Source organism: Micromys minutus, assembly GCF_963924665.1.
Source record: "Micromys minutus genome assembly, chromosome: 5".
NCBI classification, from domain to species: Eukaryota; Metazoa; Chordata; class Mammalia; order Rodentia; family Muridae; genus Micromys; species Micromys minutus.
This window is the reverse complement of record NC_137974.1, coordinates 12752029-12770468: the sequence shown is the minus strand read 5'-3', so window position 1 is coordinate 12770468 and position 18440 is coordinate 12752029. Positions and strand designations below refer to the sequence as shown.

The following is an 18440-nucleotide window of genomic DNA, read 5'->3' as shown; positions in this document are numbered from 1 at the left end:
AAAGGCATTGCTCACATCCTGTCTGCTGCTCTTTGGACACATCACCTCCTGATTCCCAGCTTCCAGACTTTACAAATGGTTATAGTGGCTTCTGAAGAAGGAGGAACAGGAATCTAGGTATAAAGATCTAGGTAAAGGCCTACACACAGGACTAGCAAATATGATGTTCAGTCCAAGCATTCATTGTTTGTTTACTGGAATTCATATTTAGATTTAAATTCCTTTCCTGTGTATCCCTTATTTCCTTAAAGCTGTTCTCAGAGTCACCTAGTACCAGCTTTTATTTGGAACTCTCTATAATCATTTTGCCAATATTTTGTAGCAGTGGTTGGTAAGAAAATTTTTCATTGTTCTCTTGAGAGAATTGAGTACATTTTTGCCTCCAGATTTTTTTCATTTGTAATTGTTAATGAGTTCATTGCAAGTTCATTTGTCTCCTTTTTCATTCTTGTTATTCTGTGGCTTCTGAAGCGTCTCAGTTCCCACTACTGCCACTTGCTTCTCATTCAGATTTGCCTTCATGTCCTTTTCCCTACTCTTTAAGAAAAGATATTGTTATTGCAATTAAGACTTTTAAAACAGTCTCTGCTTCTTAATCCTAATGTAGGGATTTTTCAGTATCAGTCTGGGGAAGGCATAGAGGAGCTCCATATTTCAATAGAATAAATCCATATATCTTCATAGAAACAAAGCAAAAGAGAAGAACATTATTAGCACTTTGGTCTAAAAGTCACACTAGAAATGAACAGGAGACTGGAGGCCATAAATTCCTTTGTTCAAGCAAGATTGACAATAGTGAAGTAGGTTTAACCAAGAGCATTCTGGATACCCCAAAAACTAACCCGCAAGTCTCCAGTGCTTACCCTGTTATCCATGGGCTTCACTGATTTAAAGACAAAACATTTAACCATAAATTTAAAAATATAAGAGGGTGTGAAATGAGATCCTAGAAATCCTCACTTAGCAGTCACAGCTGGGGTTTGGAATCCCTCCTGCCCTGTGCTCCACAGGGGCCCAGCCCTCTGCTTCACTCAAGCATGTGCAGGTAGTTACTAATTGTGGGTGAAAATTACTCTCTGGCGGTAAGTCCCAGAGAACAGCATCTGAGGGTTGGTTCAGTGCCCAACACTTAGTACTGAGCACTTTATTTGTAGAATTGAGTTAAACCGCAGACTTTATAGTTTTATATTTCCAACTCCTTCCCCAACAAAACAGTTTGAATATTCTGCCAGCACCTCAAAATCAATTCATTTAAAACCTAACTTCTGATGTTCCACATAAAACCTGATTTTCATGTTCTCATTTTGGGTTAATGGTACCACCGTTTTCCCAGCCACCCAGGCTTGACACCTTCACACCATGCCAGCTTTAATCCCAGTGAAGTACAGTCTTGATTATTTCACACCTTTCAAAAATACTCTGTGGCACTCCTTCAGCCTTGAATCCAGGCTCCAGCAGCCTGCCTCCCTGACCTTATTTCCCCCTTCCTCCAGTGTGGGCCATCTGCTGCTGTCAGTCCCTTACTGTCAGGGACCCTCTGGGCCTCCTGCCTTTGGAGCCCCACCCGCTGGCTCCTCCTAGCCTCCTGTCCATTTAGCTCAGCTTCTCCTGTGAAGTTACTCATACAATTTCCTAGCTCCACCCTGGCACTTTTTTCAGTCTTTGATGTTGAACTGAGCATTTTCATCATCTGAAATCTCTTCATTCTTTGTCCAAGAACTTTGTAAATTAAAAAAAAAAAAAAAAAAAAAAAAAAAAATCTGAAGACCTTTTCTAATTCTTCACTAATATAACAAACTCAAAACATATGCTAACATACTTTCAATGGGAAAAAAAATGTTTGCCAAGCTTCTCAAACATGCCTCTAGAAGTGAAGGTCTTGGTGACAGATGAAGCTTCTACCAGAAGTGGTGGCACACTGTCTTTAACCTTTTCCTCTCAGGGTTACTTCCTCATTAAAGGGTCATGGGAGCACTGTGTGTGCCATAGCTTGTTAAACATTGTCACCATTATACACCTATATGTGTGTTTATTTTGATACGCTATTTTAGTCCACAGAAGGAATGGATTTACCAGGGAGTCAGTGATGAAGGATTTCAAAGTTTTGCTCTCTGTACTGATTGCTTGAGTGGATCACAATGAATATACTCATCAGATCGGAACACCTAAAAAAAGTACTTTAGTCATTTTAAATACACATATATTTCACTAATAATTAATCACTAGAAAATTGGTTGATTCCTCTTTTTTAATCACCCTGTGGTAATTATAAAAACAGAAATGAAAAATATCATTTTTGTCAAATGACAAATCTATGAATGGTCAGAGAAATGTCCATGTTCAGTGTCTTCAGTGATAAAATAACTGCCTTCCATTTGCATCAACTGTGCAATGGGAGTGGCTTAAATATATTTCACACAATGAAACTTCCTTCCCAGGATTTAGTCCCTTCAAAGCTCCACCTTTCTGCACCATTACTTTGAGGATTAGGATTTCAACTTGTAAATTCTGAGGTTTTACAGATGAGTGAATGTAAGAGACAGTTCTTTGAATATACTGTCTACCTAGGTATTTATTGGCCATTATCTTACTGAGTTGCATGAGTTTATGACATTCAGCCCCATGAGGTACTCACATTTCAAGTATTTTTCCAGTTTATCCTTTATTGTTGATATGCAGGCTTAGTGTGTCTTTCAAGATTTAGATATTTATATGACTTTTGTGTTTTGGGATTTTTTTAAAAAAATTCTTCACATCTAGAACTAATGAAAATTATTTTCCCTCCTATCTGCTCTTTTAAAGTTGTAATGTTTGATCTACTTGAAATTTATGTTGATGTAATTAGCAAGGTGAACAGATCTCTGTCAGGACAGTAGATACTGGATGTCCTGTTATCCCCTGTTGATTTGAAACTCTCCTCATGAATGTGCTTTTCATTTTCATGACACATTTGATTGGTGTCACCTGAACCCATACATGTGACATATTGCTGTCCAAAGTCATTTAACCACAGAACCATCTGGTTACCTTCACTCACAATGTATTCATTCAGACACAAGGCTTCCTGTGGGACAAGTATTCTGAAGAAATATCGTTAGAAAGTCTCTTACTGCTCAGGCCATCTGCTACCAGGAACAGCAGAGAGCCAGGGACACAGGCCTGGTGAGACTGCACTGTGAGTAGATGGGGCACAGAGAGGTCTGGGCTGAGCATGCAGAAAGTGCCCCTCCCCCGCAATTGGTTCAGGAGAACAGGAACTCTGCTATACCTACTCTGTTTCCACCTGGAGGGCCCGTGCATGCAGACCAAACACTCAGGCCATCTGCCACCAGGAACAGGCAAGGTACACAGGAGAGATAGGAACCAATCACTGACAACAAGAACACGTATATTCACAGACAACAAGATGGCAAGAGGAAAGCGAAAGAGCTTACCCAATGGAAACCAAGACAACCTGGCAAAACCAGAACCCAGCTGTCCCATCATAGCAAACAGTGGAAAGCCAAACACTCCAGAAAAAGAAGACTCAGGCCCGAAATCATACCTCAAGATTATGATAGAGATCCTTAAACAAGAATGAGAAGAAAAGCATAAAGAAATGGAAGCTTTTAAAGAGGAAACAAGAAAAACACTCAGAGACCTAGAGGAAAACAGAACCAAAGAGCTGAAGGAATTGAAGAAGGAATTTAAAATGGGAATGGAAACAATAATGAAAACACTAAAAGAGACAATCCTAGAGGTAGAAAGCCTAAAAAAAAAAAAAATCAGTAGTCACAGATGCAAGCATCTCCAACAGACTACAAGAGATGGAAGAGAGAATCTCAGGGACCGAAGACAACACTGAAAACATAGACAAAACAGTCGGAGAAGATGCAAAAGGCAAAAAGCTCCTAACCCAAAAATACCCAGGAGATCCAGGACACAATGAGAAGACCAAACCTAAAGCTAATAGGAGTAGAAGAGGGCGAAGAGTAGCAACTAAGAGGCACAGTAAATATCTTCAACAGAACCGGAGAAGAATCCTTCACTACCCTTAAGAATGAGATAACCATGAGCATAAAAGAAGCCTACAGAACTCCAAATAGATTGGACCAGAAAAGAAATTCCTCCTGACACATAATAGTCAAAACACCAAGTGCCCAAAGCAAAGAAAGAATACTAAAAGCAGTAAGGGGAAAAGGTCAGGTAACATATAAAGACAGACCAATCAGAATCACACCTGATTTCTCAACAGAGACTATGAAAGCTAGAAGATCCTGGACAGAGATCATAGAGACCCTAAGAGAACATAAGTGTCAGCACAAGCTGCTATACCCAGCAAACCTCTCACTCACCATAGATGGAGAGACCAAGATATTCCAGGACAAAACTAAATTTACACAATATCTGACCACAAACCTAGCACTACAACGAATTATAGGTAGAAAACCCAATTCAAGGAGGGAAACTACATCCTAATAAAAACAAGAAAATTGATAAGAAAACCAAAAGAAGGAAGACACACAGGTACAATTCTATCTCGAAAAGCAAAAATAGAAGGAAACAGCAACCACTATTCCTTAATATCTGTTAACATAAATGGACTCAATTCCCCAATAAAAAGACATAGGCTATCAGAATGGATACATAAACAGAACCCAGCATTTTGCTGCATACAGGAAATTCATCTTAGAGACAAAGACAGACACTATTTCAGAGTAAAAGGTTGGAAAAAAATCTTTCAAGCAAATGAACGGCCCCAAGAAGCAAGCTGGAGTGGCCACTCTAATATTGATTAAAGTAGATTTTAAACCAAAAGTTATCAAAAAAGATAAGGAAGGACACTCTCCCCCTACCTATTCAATATAGAACTGGAAGTCCTGGCCGGAGCAATTAGACAGCAAAAGGAAATCAAAGGGATTCAAATTGGAAAGGAAGAAGTGAAAACATCACTGTTTGCAGATGACATGATAGTGTATATAGGTGACCCCAAAAATTCCACCAGAGAACTTCTATAGCTGATAACCAAGTTGAGCAAAGTGGCTAAATATAAAATAAACTCAAACAAATCAGTATCCTTCCTCTACCCAAAGGGCAATCATGTGGAGAAAGAAATTAGGGAAAAGATACCCTTCACAATAGTCACAAACAATATGAAATACCTTGGTGTGACTCTAACTAAGCAAGTGAAGGATCTGTATGACAAGAACTTCAAATCTCTGAAGAAGGAAATCGAGGAAGATCTCAGAAAATGGAAAGATCTCCCATGCTCATGGATTGGAAGGTTCAACATTGTAAGAATGGCCATCTATCCAAAAGCAATCTACAGATTCAATGCAATCCCCATTAAAATTCCAACCCAATTCTTCATTGAGTTTGAAAGAGCATTATGCAATTTCATCTGGAATAACAAAAGATCTAGAATAGCAAATCCATCCTCAACAACAAGAAAATATCTGCAGAAATCAGCATCTCTGACCTCAAGCTATATTACAAGGCAATTGTGTTAAAAACTGCATGGTACTGGTACAGATATAGGCACTTCGATCAATGGAATAGAATAGAAGGTCCAGAAATGAGCCCTCACATATATGGTCACTTGATTTTTGTCAAAGGAGCTGAAAACATTCAATGGAAAAAGGACAGTCTCTTCAACAAATGGTGTTGGTCCAACTGGCAGTCAGCATGCAGAAGAATAAAAATAGACCCTTTCTTATCTCCTTGTACAAAGCTCAAATGCAAGTGGATCAAAGATCTCCACATTAAACCAGGTACACTGAAAGTATTAGAAGAGAAAGTAGGGAAAACCTTAGAACTCATAGGCACAGGAGAAAATTTCCTGAACAGAACACCAGTGGCTTGTGCTCTAAGGCAAATATTGACAAATGAGATTTAATGAGATTGCAGAGTTTCTGTAAGGCCAAGGACACTGTCAAGAAAACAGAGCATCCAACAGAGTGGGAAAAGATATTTACCAACTCCATATATGATAGAGGCCTAATATCCAAGGTATACAAAAAACTCAAGAAGCTAGACACCAGAGAATCAAACAACTCTATTAAAAATGGGGTACAGAGCTAAACAAAAAGTTCTCAATTGAGGAATATAGAATGGCTGAGAAGCATCTGAGGAAGTGCTTGACATCATTAGCCATCAGGGAAATGCAAATCAAAACAACCCTGAGATTCCACCTCACTCCAATCATAATGGCTAAGATCAAAAATTCAGATGGCAGCAGATGCTGGGGAGGATGCGGAGAAAGAGGAACAGTTCTCCATTGTTGGTGAGATTGTAAACTGGTACAACCACTCTGGAAATCAGTCTGGTGATTCCTCAGAAAATTGGACATAGTACTACCTGAAGACCCAGTTATTCCACTTCTGGGCATATACCCCAGAGCAGCTCCAACATACAACAAAGACACATGCACCACAATGTACATTGCTGCCCTATGTTTAATAGCCAGAAGCTGGAAAGAACCCAGATGTCCTTCAGTACATGAATGGATACAAAAATTGTGGTATATTTACACAATGGAGCTATCAGAAACAATGATTTTACGAAATTCTTAAGAAAATGTATGCATCTAGAGAATATCATCCTGAGTGAGATAACCCAGTCACAAATGAACAGACCCAATATGCAGTCACTGATAATTGGACAATAACTCCAGAAAGCTTTGAACACCCCAGAAATAACTCACAGACTATATGAAGTTCAAGAAAAATAAACGTCAAAAAAAAGGAAAAGAAAAACCATTATGCTTAATCTTTACACACCAAAAAAACTTTGACTAATTCCCAGTTACATCTTGTTTTACATGTACCTTATGCTCATTGTAACTAGTACCATTTTAAGGCATACTATCATGCCTTTAAAAAAATCAAGTACTGACAAAAATGTATTCATACAGTTTTATGCAAAAATGCTTTTAAAATCTGTACATTTATCTGTTTTTTAAAATAAAGTTGTTCAATTTTAAAAATTTTAAAAAGAATGTCTCTTACCTAGAGAAGATTCCTTCATTTCATTTTTATTTGTTCTTATCAGAAATAGAACTGTATCACCTACATACCTCCCTTAACCCTTCCTAGTTGCCCTCTTCTGACTCACTCCTGCTACTCAATTCTTAAGTTGAAACCCTCCTTTTCTCTTGATTATTGTTGCTGTTACATACATGTGTGTTTACTTATATACATAGTATATACAAATACTATATACATAGTATATAAATACCTATATATGTAGTATATATGTAGTATATACAAATGTACCCTACTGAGTCCATTTTTGTTGGTATCAGGTACATGGTTTCAAGGCTGACTGTTTTGCATTGGAAAACCTACACAGTAGGCTTATCCCAGGGATACTTCTCCCATTGGTCATCACTTTCCTATAGTTCTTGTCTAGGACTAGGACCCCATTACCTTCTGTGTTGACATGCCCATTGATACTGCCATTGTTCCAGTCTCGGTTTTGCAGGATTTCTAGGAGAGATGGTTTCACAGCAGACCTTTGGATATTCTACATTTTACAAACTATTTGCCGCTACTTCAGTGGTGTTTCCTGAGCCATAGAAGCAATAGCTGTGATGTAGATACATCTTCTGGGCTTAGGTTCCTCATGGTCTGTTGATCTCTGCATTGTGTCCAGTTGTGGTTTTCTGTGATGGTCTCTGTTGCGATAGACTTCTTTGAGGAGGGACAGTTCGTGCACATGTAAGAATTTTCAAATCTTTATATGTCTACTTAATTCTTTACTGCAGTATTTTGCAATTACAAATTCATACATTAGTTGCATGCGTCCTACTAAGTTGTGGGCTGCAATATGTTTATGATTTTTTTTTGTTTTGAAAACAAAGTTTTACTTTAAAATATTCAGAAGACAGTTATTAGATATTTATATGCAGAAAATAAAACAATTGTTATCCCCAACTCATTTTCTTACTACATGATTATAAATTTAAATGAAATGAATGACACATTACCCAGTACACTGTTTTCATGTAAGCATGTTCTAATTGTCTGGGTTTATAAGGTTGGGAGAGTTTTGTTTCCTTCTAGGTTTTTGTTGAATAATGTGTCTTATATTTGACATTATGATTGCGTTATTTCCCCTCTCCTTTTCTCCCTTCAGACCATGCCACTTAGGCTCGTGGACCATTTAAGGATACATTTTTTTCTGAGATGCGATCTTACTATATATATAAAACTCACATTGGTCTCAGAGTCCTGACCTTCCTGCCTCAGGTTATATTGGCCTCTTCAGGACTACATGATCTGCAGTATTATTGATGCCAGCATTTATATTACTATTAACCTGGTTATCTGTATGTATTTATAATATCCAACAATGACTTTCTTGTTACTGAGACATAAAAACACACATCTTTTATTTGGGCCAGCAATTTGGTTGGGTTAAGGTATTTTCAAACCAAGCTTGACAAAATAAGTATTATCCCTGTAACCCACATAGTGGGAGTAAAACTAACTCCTGCAAGTCGTCCTCTGGCCTCTAACACACCCATAACCCACACTCACACTCAAACCCACAACTAATAGATGTAAAACTTTTTGTGAGTATAGTCATTTTACAATTGTGATCTCAGCAAATGTATTTACTTTCAATCATGAAATTATTTAAATTAAAATTGAAATAAGATGTGCTCTATCACATGATGATCGTAACTTAAACATTTCCTCGTGTTTGTAAAATATTTTTCACTTAGGTTTACAAATATTCTTAGGTATTTCCTGAAGCAACTAAACCTACCGTTAGTGTTAATATTCTGACTGCCAGAAGGGGGCAGCATTCTACAGTTGCAGTTTTAGCTGCCACAATTCCAGTCCTTGAGAACTGGGATAATAGTTACGGACATGTACTCTGCTCATGTCTAGAAACAGCACAGATGTCTCCCTACGCCTCGTTGCACAGCAGTGCGTCTCATGGCTACTGTAGCTTTGCTGGCAGGCATACTGGAAGTTGGGTGTTTTCAGCTTCTTGTTTTTAGCTTTTCTAGCTTTTCTAGTTAAAGTGGACAAGGGATGAGGTGATGGTTGAGAATGGATTTGTTACATGTCCCAATCAGCTGAAGAAAGCGAGTCACAGCATTAAATGTAATAACAGCTAATGCGGATCTGCCCTTAGCAGGTGGAGACACAGTCTTCGTATAGGTTAACTCGATTCTGACAATGACTTGCCAAGGTAAATTCTATTATAGAGCCGGTCTCACAGGTGTGAGAAGGTCAGAATGGGACCTAAAACCCAGCCACAGGAACTAATAACTCATTGTACTGGTCAGTTTCAGGATGCATGAGACTTTTCTTAGAAAATACTGTAATTTTGCTTCTAATTTCCAACCCGTTCACGTGAGGCAAATAATGAGTGAAAAGGTGGGATATTTTAACTACTAAAGTTTCTTTTGTCCTCAGATCCCATTGCTCATGGTTTGTGGTTGTTTGTAGTGTGAAAGTTACCTGTTCTGATGTTTCTTTGCTGGTTACATTCCGATGCAAGTTGGCTCTCTGCATCCCTTGGCTCAAAATTTCAGCATTTCTTCTGTATTAAAACAAGTTCAGATTTCATTTGAAATTGTTCCTGTCTTTTTGCTGTCCAGTTTAAACAGTATTTTCGGCTTTAATCTAGATGGTTAAGGGCTGAGGTACTGTACCAAGGGAAGCCATATAATCCCTCTGTAAACAGCTGCATAGGCCATAACATGAAGGCATGTTAGAGTAACAGCCCTGTATTTTTGTTTTCCTCTTGAAGGTTGGGTAAAAGGTGAGCCTGTGAATTTTGTGTAGTAGCACGCGTTCAAGAGTCTTCAAGGACACTGGATTTTCCATCCCTATTTTCATGTTAAAGCCTAGGCTTTAAAACTCGATCACTTACTTTCTCTAAAACTCTTCCAAGGTTGTAAGACTTAAAGAATGTGAATGGTAACACAACAGCAAGTTTAGGGGGAAAAAAAAAACAAAGCTACCTAGCACACACACACACACACACACCACACACAGCAGAAAATGGCCCCAGAGTGGGACTGTGAGGACCTTCACTGCTTCCTCACAAGCTGGGCTCATGGATTCCCAGCTGCTCTTTTCTGCATACCCATTAAGTGTGCTCTCACTTTACTATAGTGCCAATAACCACTGAACAAAATTAGTTATTAATAAGTTCTACCCATGTGCCAAGCCTTCGGCGAACACTGGACATTATTCATCTCCTTTAATGCTTGCACTAACTTTGTGAAGTGAATGCCTTTCTTCACGTTTGAGAGTTTGGGGTCAGCGGGCAGGGCCAGAGGATGAAAGGAAAGTCCATTGATTTGCAGAGCACTAGTGCTCAAATATAGAACATCTATATCAAAACCCTATGCATTACCATTCTACTAATGCGTATATTCTTCCGTGTGACTATAGTGTAATCTGTGCCCTTGTAAGTTCATCAATTGGGCAACCTCTGTGCCCTGAGTTGAGGACTCTGAATCGATTAACCATCTAGACATCCTTAATCAGTTTTTAATAACAACTAGTTATCTCATGACATCTTGATACATCCTACACTAAGCCCCTTTCCCAGCTCAGTTTCTTTTATTACCCAAGGTGTTCTCATTTTTCACGAATGCTACCTTTGTACATCAGGAAGCCCAAGCCAGCAATCTGAAAATGAGCCTCATTTTTGCTGATAGCAGCTCCTTAGATGCAGGTCAGGAGTCTTCTGCTCGTCCTCTCTTCCCAGCTCTCAGTGCCACCACTTCTGGTTCATCTGAACCCCTAGCCATGTCTCTCCTTCTCTGCCAAACCATGAGGCGACTGTCGCAGAGTGCTTTTCTGGGTAGAAATTGACGTCAGTGCTTTCTAGATTAAAGAGAATTTATCACTCAGATAAACTCCAGACTTCCTAGTGGAGAGCTGCCTGTCTCCAGCATCCCCTCCCTCACTTCTGACCCTTCCTCACCTCTGGCCCTCTGCCCTCTCTTTCTATCCATGTCTGATGTCTCTAGGTGGTTCATTCGCCGCCTGCACACCGCGGGTAAAGCTCTGATGGCAGATATAATCCACCTCTTCCAGCAGCTCTGAGAGTCTCCAAGCTACTCCTTAAAGCGTGGGTGTCCAGGAAACCTCTGGGCCACTAGCCATTTGCTCCACGCCAGGAGCTGATTGTCCCTCCCGTAGGATGTGCTCAGGTCTCTGACACAGCATCCACCGCACTGTGTTCGACCCTTTGTGAACTGCACAGGTTAAAAATCAGTGTCTTCATCTTTTACTCTTCTTCAGTTTCCCCTTTTCAGTTTTCAGGAATCTGAAGTCACTTTTTAGATTACGGTTTTTATTTTACAGGTGACTGAGTTCCTGGTAAGTGGCGTGGGATTTGTTTCCACAATTCTCTCCCGACCTGTGCTTACCTGGCATCTACCAGCCCCTGTGTCCTGTTTTCATGTAATCACAGCAGAGTTTATGGCCGTCAGAAGAACCAACTTTTATAAAGTTATCACGTTCTAAATATTCCTTGCTTCTTTAGTACAAGTTGCTATTATAACAAAATTCCTTATGTATGATTATTGGTATACTGGAGAGATGTGTTGGCACACGATTGTTGAGGTTGTGATATCTAAAATCACAGCTTCTGTGAATTCTGCTTTTTGCAAAAGGCCCCCTCTCCTCTCCACAAATAATACCTTATTCTTTTGAACCTCTGTGGTGGTGGAGAGTGACCAACTACCCAACACCCGTTTTAAGAGCTATGTCCCCATCCATTTGATCTCCTCATCATCACTTACACACTTCATAATGGCTCTCCTCCTGAGGATTACAGCGTGGTGCCAGCATCCAGGCCATAGGAATTGTTCTCACATTGTTTATTATTAAGTTATTGCAAACTGAATACAAAGTGCCTAAAATTTGTGTTTATCTGGCTCTGGTTTTTCAAACTTGTTATACTAGGTTTGTATAAACATCTGCAGTTGGTTTTCTAAATGGTGAGACATCAGATCTTAGGGCCTGCTTCCTTTCACGGTGCATAAACTGCAGGCTGCTCTAGACCTAGCTCCTGGGAATTCTGGGAATCCTCTTACTTTCACTGGTTGTCTTCTCCCTTTTCCTGGGTCTCATTTCCTGTGTTAGTCAGCCTTCTGTTTCTTTAACAAAATATCCAAGACACAGGAAAATCATTTTGGGGGGGCATTCAGTTTTGGAGATTTTAGTCCATTATAAACTTTTCCATGGTCTGGACCGTGGTAAAGAGCAACTCCCAGGTCCAGGTGGAACAGCAGTTCTCAGCTCATGGTCACCAGAAGCCTAGGTGGAGGGAGAGGCAGAACATGCTGTCAGCCCCAAAGCCACACCCTCATCCCATTTCCTAAACTGTCATCACCTCTCAATAGTTCATCAACTCTCTTCCAGGGATTGATCCATTGCTGAGGTTTTAACTTTCATGAGTCAATCACTTCCCGAGCTATGTCAACTAAGTCTTTAGCAAGTGGATTCTGAAGACATTTTAGACCCAACCCATAATATATTTCCTGTCTCTGAGAAATCATGTGAAGACTGCCTTGTCTGAGCATGTCTGTTGTTTGTCCCCACCTTACTGAGAACAGAACTACTGATTACCTGGAAACCACCTCCTGTCTTTTCACATTCAGTATGCTATTGAGAAGTCTAGCCTCCGTCTCAGTTATTTCCTTTGTAAGCTGTTTGGGTTTGAGTACCAGGTTTTAGCCTTCGGGAAACACTAGAACGCATTCTTTCATGGTTGTGTTCTGTCTTGAATTAAAAAAAAAAAAAAAAAAAAAAAAAATGGTGTATGGGCCAAGGCTCCCATGCTTTTTGTTTCAGAGACCCACGAGTCCTTGGGGTACCATCTTACTCTTCCTTGTAATAATAGAATGACTTTCAAAATAGTGTGCTTTCACCATTTCAGGTTGAAACCAAAATCTCCAGCTTGATCTGTGACATCACCTGGTGGTCACCCCGGACATCCTCCACTAGCATAGCCCTAACCATCTAGCCCACCAAACCCAAGGACTCTCACAGACTTTATCTTCCGCCATCCAGTAGCACCAACGACGTGGGCTACTCCTCCTCCTCCTCCTTATCCTCACCGCACTGGGAGATGTATCCTCCCAGACTTGCCTTTCTCCATTTCCACAACACTGCAGTTTTCAAAGTCTCATTTACAAATTGTGGGAGGCAATATGTTACTCAGTCCTGCTGGACCACTATATCAGGTGGTTTATTTATTTCACAGAAGAAATGAGGCTGTATTTTTAATGTAAATTGACCTTACTTCCTAGATGTATAGTAGAAAGATGTATTTATAAAGATTTAAACAGCTTTAGACATCTTTTGATTTTGCACATTTGCCTCTGTCTCTGCTCTTTCTTCTTCCAAGCCCTCTGCCCTGACGGTGTCCACCCTTTCACACCTACCTCAGTCTATCCTTCAAACAGGAGAGAGAGCTTGGTCGTCCATACAACCCAGGCATTGTATGTGCATAGTGATTCATACAGAACATAAAGCCAGGCAGTAGTGACACATGCCTTTAATCCCAGGGCTAGGAGAGCAGAACAGGTAGGCCTCTGTGAGTTCCGGGCCAGCCTGGGCTACACAGAGAAATCCTGCTGTGGGGGAAAGATGAACGGGATGAGCTGTTCTCAGCTATCCCTGTCTTCCAGGAGCTACTTGTCTCATAAATAGTACAGACTAGGAAACAGCACAACTTTCACAAGGACGTGCTGTCATATGTACCATATGCACTGAGCGAGCACACATGGGGCAGAGTGTGGTCTCAGATGGTCTCAGTTTCTGTCTCGAAGTAGAGATGGAAGCTGCATGTTCAAAGTCCTGAAAACAGACTGCAGCAGTGTGAGTCACTCGGGAGCCTAGACTGCCAGCATCTGTCTCCAGGGACCAACAGAGTCAGGCTTTCTGGCCATAATGCAGTCACCGCCCAGCGGAAACAGCGTCCCTACCTGTCATCTAGTACAGCCGCACCCGGCCAGTGAGAGCTGTCTTACAATCCAGGAGCAACACAAAGGCCTTCTCCTTTCCTCTAAGCCAATGCTCTCTTTTTCTCTTCCCTACTTTTTATTTGGAAGCAAGCATAATACCGAATTTAAAAAAGAAAATTCTCTTATTTATTTTAATGTTTACTTTCACTAATAACTACCGTAAATGTTTAATATTGCCTAAACTTATGTTTAAGAAAATATACTTGAATTTGAGTATAATTTTTTAAAACTTAGGTAGGTAGTTACTTATTAAATTGTCTAAAATATTTAATGTACTTTCAGTAAACATTGAAATGCTTTAGAATTAAATTTATGTGTAAATTGACAACCTCTAAATACTCTGATTCTTCCCCACCATTTCTGATCACACCTCCAAGGTTTAGCTCTTCTAAAAATGTGCGGTAGGAGCAGATGGAACAGCAGCTGATACATATTTATATGTATGCATCTGTTTATAAACTGTAAAGGAGTGTGGTTTTGTACTGTGCCACATTCACATGTCAATAGTTCTTCATAAAGAGATTGTATCTCCAAAGAGGGAAGAAGGTTCTCAGGAAAGTAGTGTCTTCTCTTTTGGATGTCTGTTACCACAGACATGCAGTTTAGTAGAGAAAGCTGGCAAATAACCTGCTTTGCAAAGACAGGAGTCCCTAGTGTTCCTTGAGGAGTGCTATCCTTTTTTTTTTTTTTTTTTTTTTTTTGAACAACTTTATTTTAAATAACAAAGATAAATGTACAAATTTTAAGGTTTTTTGCATAAAAGTATAGAATACATTTTTGTCAATGTTTGGCTTTTTTTTTTCAAAGGTTTGATAGTGTGCATTAAGGCCTTACTAGTTACAATGAGCATAAAGTACATGTAAAACAGGATGTAACCTGGAATTAGTCAAAGTTTTCTTGGTATGTAAAGATTGAGCATAATGATTTTTTTCTTTTCTTTCTTTTCTTTTTTTTTTTTTTTTTTTTTTTTTTTCTTTCTTGAGCTTCACACAGTCTGAGTTGTTTCTGGAATGTTCAGTGCTTTCTGGGGTTAGTATCCCATTATCAGTGACTGCATATTATGTCTGTTCTTTTGTGACTGGGTTATCTCACTCAGAATGATATTCTCTAGATGTATCCATTTTCTTAAGAATTTCGTTAAGTCATTGTTTCTCATAGCTGAGTAGTACTCCATTGTGTAAATGTACCACAATTTTTGTATCCATTCGTCTTCTGAAGGACATCTGGGTTCTTTCCAGCTTCTGGCTATTATAAATAGAGCTGCTATGAACATTGTGGTGCATATATCTTTGTTGTGTACTAAAGTGTCTCTGGGGTATATGCCCAGAAGTGGAATAGCTGGGTCTTCAGGTAGTATTATGTCCAATTTTCTGAGGTATCGCCAGACTGATTTCCAGAGTGGTTGTATTAGCTTGCAACCCCACCAACAGTGGAGAAGTGTTCCTCTTTCTCCACAACCTCGCCAGCATCTGTTGTCATCTGAGTTTTGGATCTTGGCCAATCTGACTGGTGTGAGGTGGAATCTCAGGGTTGTTTTGATTTGTATTTCCCTGATGGCTAAGGATTTCGAGCACTTCCTCAGATATTTCTCAGCCATTCAATATGAGGAGTGCTATCCTTTAAATTGTTGAAAGCGTCTCTGGGTTTACCATCTTAATTGTAAAAGAAAGTGTATAGTGATCATTCTGTGTCACCTCAAGTCAGAGGACTGTACATAGTTTATCTATCAGAAGAATTATATACCAGGGGTATGTGTGTGTGTGTGTGTGTGTGTGTGTGTGTGTGTGTGTGTGTGTGTGTGTGTGTGTTTATGTATGTATGTTATTAGAAATACATTCATTCCTAGAATCTTACATGAAATTTTCTATGGTGAGTTTTGGCAGACCCACTTCTGTATAATAGAGGCACTGTACCACACACCTGGTTGCTTTTAGAAACTAGTCTGATGCTTTAAAAAAAATTTTTTTAAAAGAGCTCATTTCTAGGAGAGAAAATCTGATTTATGATGATCCCAGACACTGGAAGCACATTCCATGTAAACGCACCGTGCCGTTGGTCTCTAAGAGCAGTGGTCCACACCGCGTCGGGAGAGCCCTGTCGCTGTTAGTGGGCGGGACACAGGCACTGCCGAGATGGCTCTGATTAAAAGATGGCTGGTTTAGAACAGAGCTGGATCTTTTCTTGGTTTGAAATTCCTGGTTTAGTTCCGGTGCTCTGTCCTTTTGCTCCCTGCCATCACCGTCGGCCGACTGCACGTGTGCTTTGACATTGCTTTGGTAACCCCGAGGGCTGATGGGATTCCCTGCTTCTCTCTTCACAGAGGGCGATGAGACAGGAGTGATGGATAGTCTGCTGGAGGCCTTGCAGTCAGGGGCTGCCTTCCGCGACAGAAGGAAAAGGACACCGAAGCTGAAAGGTGAATTCTTTTCTCATTTCATGTTACTTTCTAGGGAAGAGCAGTTTCTCTGCTTAATTCTTTAAAACTCATTTGTCACAAGAACAGTGCCGTGGGCAGAAAATGTTCCTAACTCTCCTAAGTTTGCTTAATCCCTTGCAGAGACAGATGTCAGAGAAACATGCATTCCAGTTGGCTGCTGTCAGTAGCACATTAACAAATACATGCGTTGAACCTAGAAAACCCTGACTAGTGTGAGAGGTCTCATCATAAGAACCGTATACACCTTGTCCCAGTGGAGGTTAGGGTCCCACAGCTAAACATGAAGTACAAGTCCGAGCATTACTGTTCAGGTGTTTCGGGGCCTTGAAACATTGCGTCATTGTTAAAAATACCTAAGCCTGGAGAAATCTCATGATATTCCTTTACTTCTCAAGTCAAACATACTTGTATATTAAATTTCTCTCTCTTTTTTTAACAGATATTCGGCAGAGTCTCAGTCCAATGTCTCAGAGGCCTGTTCTCAAAGTTTGTAACCATGGTAATAAACTTTATTCATAAATTTCATGCTATTCTTACCTGCTTTTCTCCTGTTGGTCTGTGATTTTTACTATGCTGCTATTGAAGTTCTCAGGCTCCAGCTTAACTACGAGAGTCAACACGGTATAGACAAGTGTCTTTGCTCTGAGATCACAGCTCTGCTTTTCCATACTACCTTATTTCCTTGAAGTTACTGCTTCAGTTCTTCTAATATGGCCACACGTGAATGTTACGTTATAGTCATATTGTTTGAAGTTAATTTGCACATTTCTGATCAGTTGTCTACTACAGCATTTCATGCAAATGCAGTTCCATGGTGACTAGGCGTGAATTCACTATACATCAAGCTACATGTGAAGTAGTGAGACCTGTGTTTATTTTCCCCGCCTCATTTGTCAGTGCACGTATGAATAATGCACTCTCACTCTGGAGAATCCGTAAACATGCATGAGCTGCACGGGCCGGGGGCCTTTCAGTGGATGATGCTCCAGTTGGAGTGCCTTGTTTTCATCTCTACTATTTACCAGAAGTTGAATTATTTAAAAGATCCCATGTGAACGTCATCTGCCTGTGGGTCTGTCTTCTAAGCATCTTCTCTTGCTCATTCGGCTTCTGTTCTGCCAAGTTCTGTTCTTGGATTCCACTGACGTCTGTCTCACGCCATGTTCATCCTTTGTGAGTCCCACTGCTTCTCAGGGAGGTTGTTATCAAAGTTGGCCAGATTTAACAGAAAACCTCCCTGACAGATTTTATCTGAAGCTTTGGGGAGTGCTTTTGAGTTCCTTTCTATGGCTATTGAGGGGTGACTGAGAAGATGTGTGTACCACCCTTCACAGTGATGTAAATCGTTAATGAAGTAAGAAAGCCCAGGGATTTCATAATGTCCAAGTGTCAGGGTAGTCAGACTATTCTTGTTCTTTTAAAGATTTATTTATTTTATGAATATGCCTATACTCGTCCTGCTTTCAGACACACCAGAAGAGGGCAACATATCCTATTACAGATGGTTGTGAGCCACCATGTGGTTGCTGGGAATTGAACTCAGGACCTCTGGAAAAGCGGTCAGTGCTCTTAACCACTGAGCCATCACTCCAGCCCCAGAATATTCTTAGTAAATGCTTAAGAAATCACCAGAAAGATAAAATCTGTAACAAAATTTTAAGTAGAACTTTCAACTTTTTAAAGTAATGCTTCAGCTTTTGGTAGACCTTTTACTGTTCCACCAATGACAAAAAGAATTGGAACAATTTGCATCCATTATGAGGGGTAAATAATCCAAAGCCTTAGCTTATGATTGAGTTTACTAAATCATGGCACAGAATTATAGACACAGTCTAGAGAATAGTGGGGACCTGAACAGAGCTTCCGGCAGTCCTGTGGCTGTACTTAAGTTCTCTAATTACTGCCACACTAATTCTATTAATTACATAAAAGCATTTGAGCAGTTTTGACTAATAAAAGTCTTTTGCTTTTGCACATTATTCTTAAAAATAAGTTTGGTTTTTGGATTTCAATCTT

At 39.9% G+C, this 18440-nt stretch overlaps 1 protein-coding gene across 1 annotated transcript in view; it reads left to right on the top strand.

Annotated features, from left to right (window-relative positions):
• DIAPH3 (diaphanous related formin 3) overlaps positions 1 to 18440 on the top strand; it is a gene marked incomplete at both ends in the record, with an annotated part of 452874 nt that overhangs the window by 325458 nt on the left and 108976 nt on the right. The window contains 2 exons of the mRNA XM_080917022.1: positions 16308 to 16403; positions 16864 to 16923. Coding sequence (XP_080773148.1) covers positions 16308 to 16403; positions 16864 to 16923 — 156 coding nt within the window. The remainder of the gene's footprint in view (positions 1 to 16307; positions 16404 to 16863; positions 16924 to 18440) is intronic.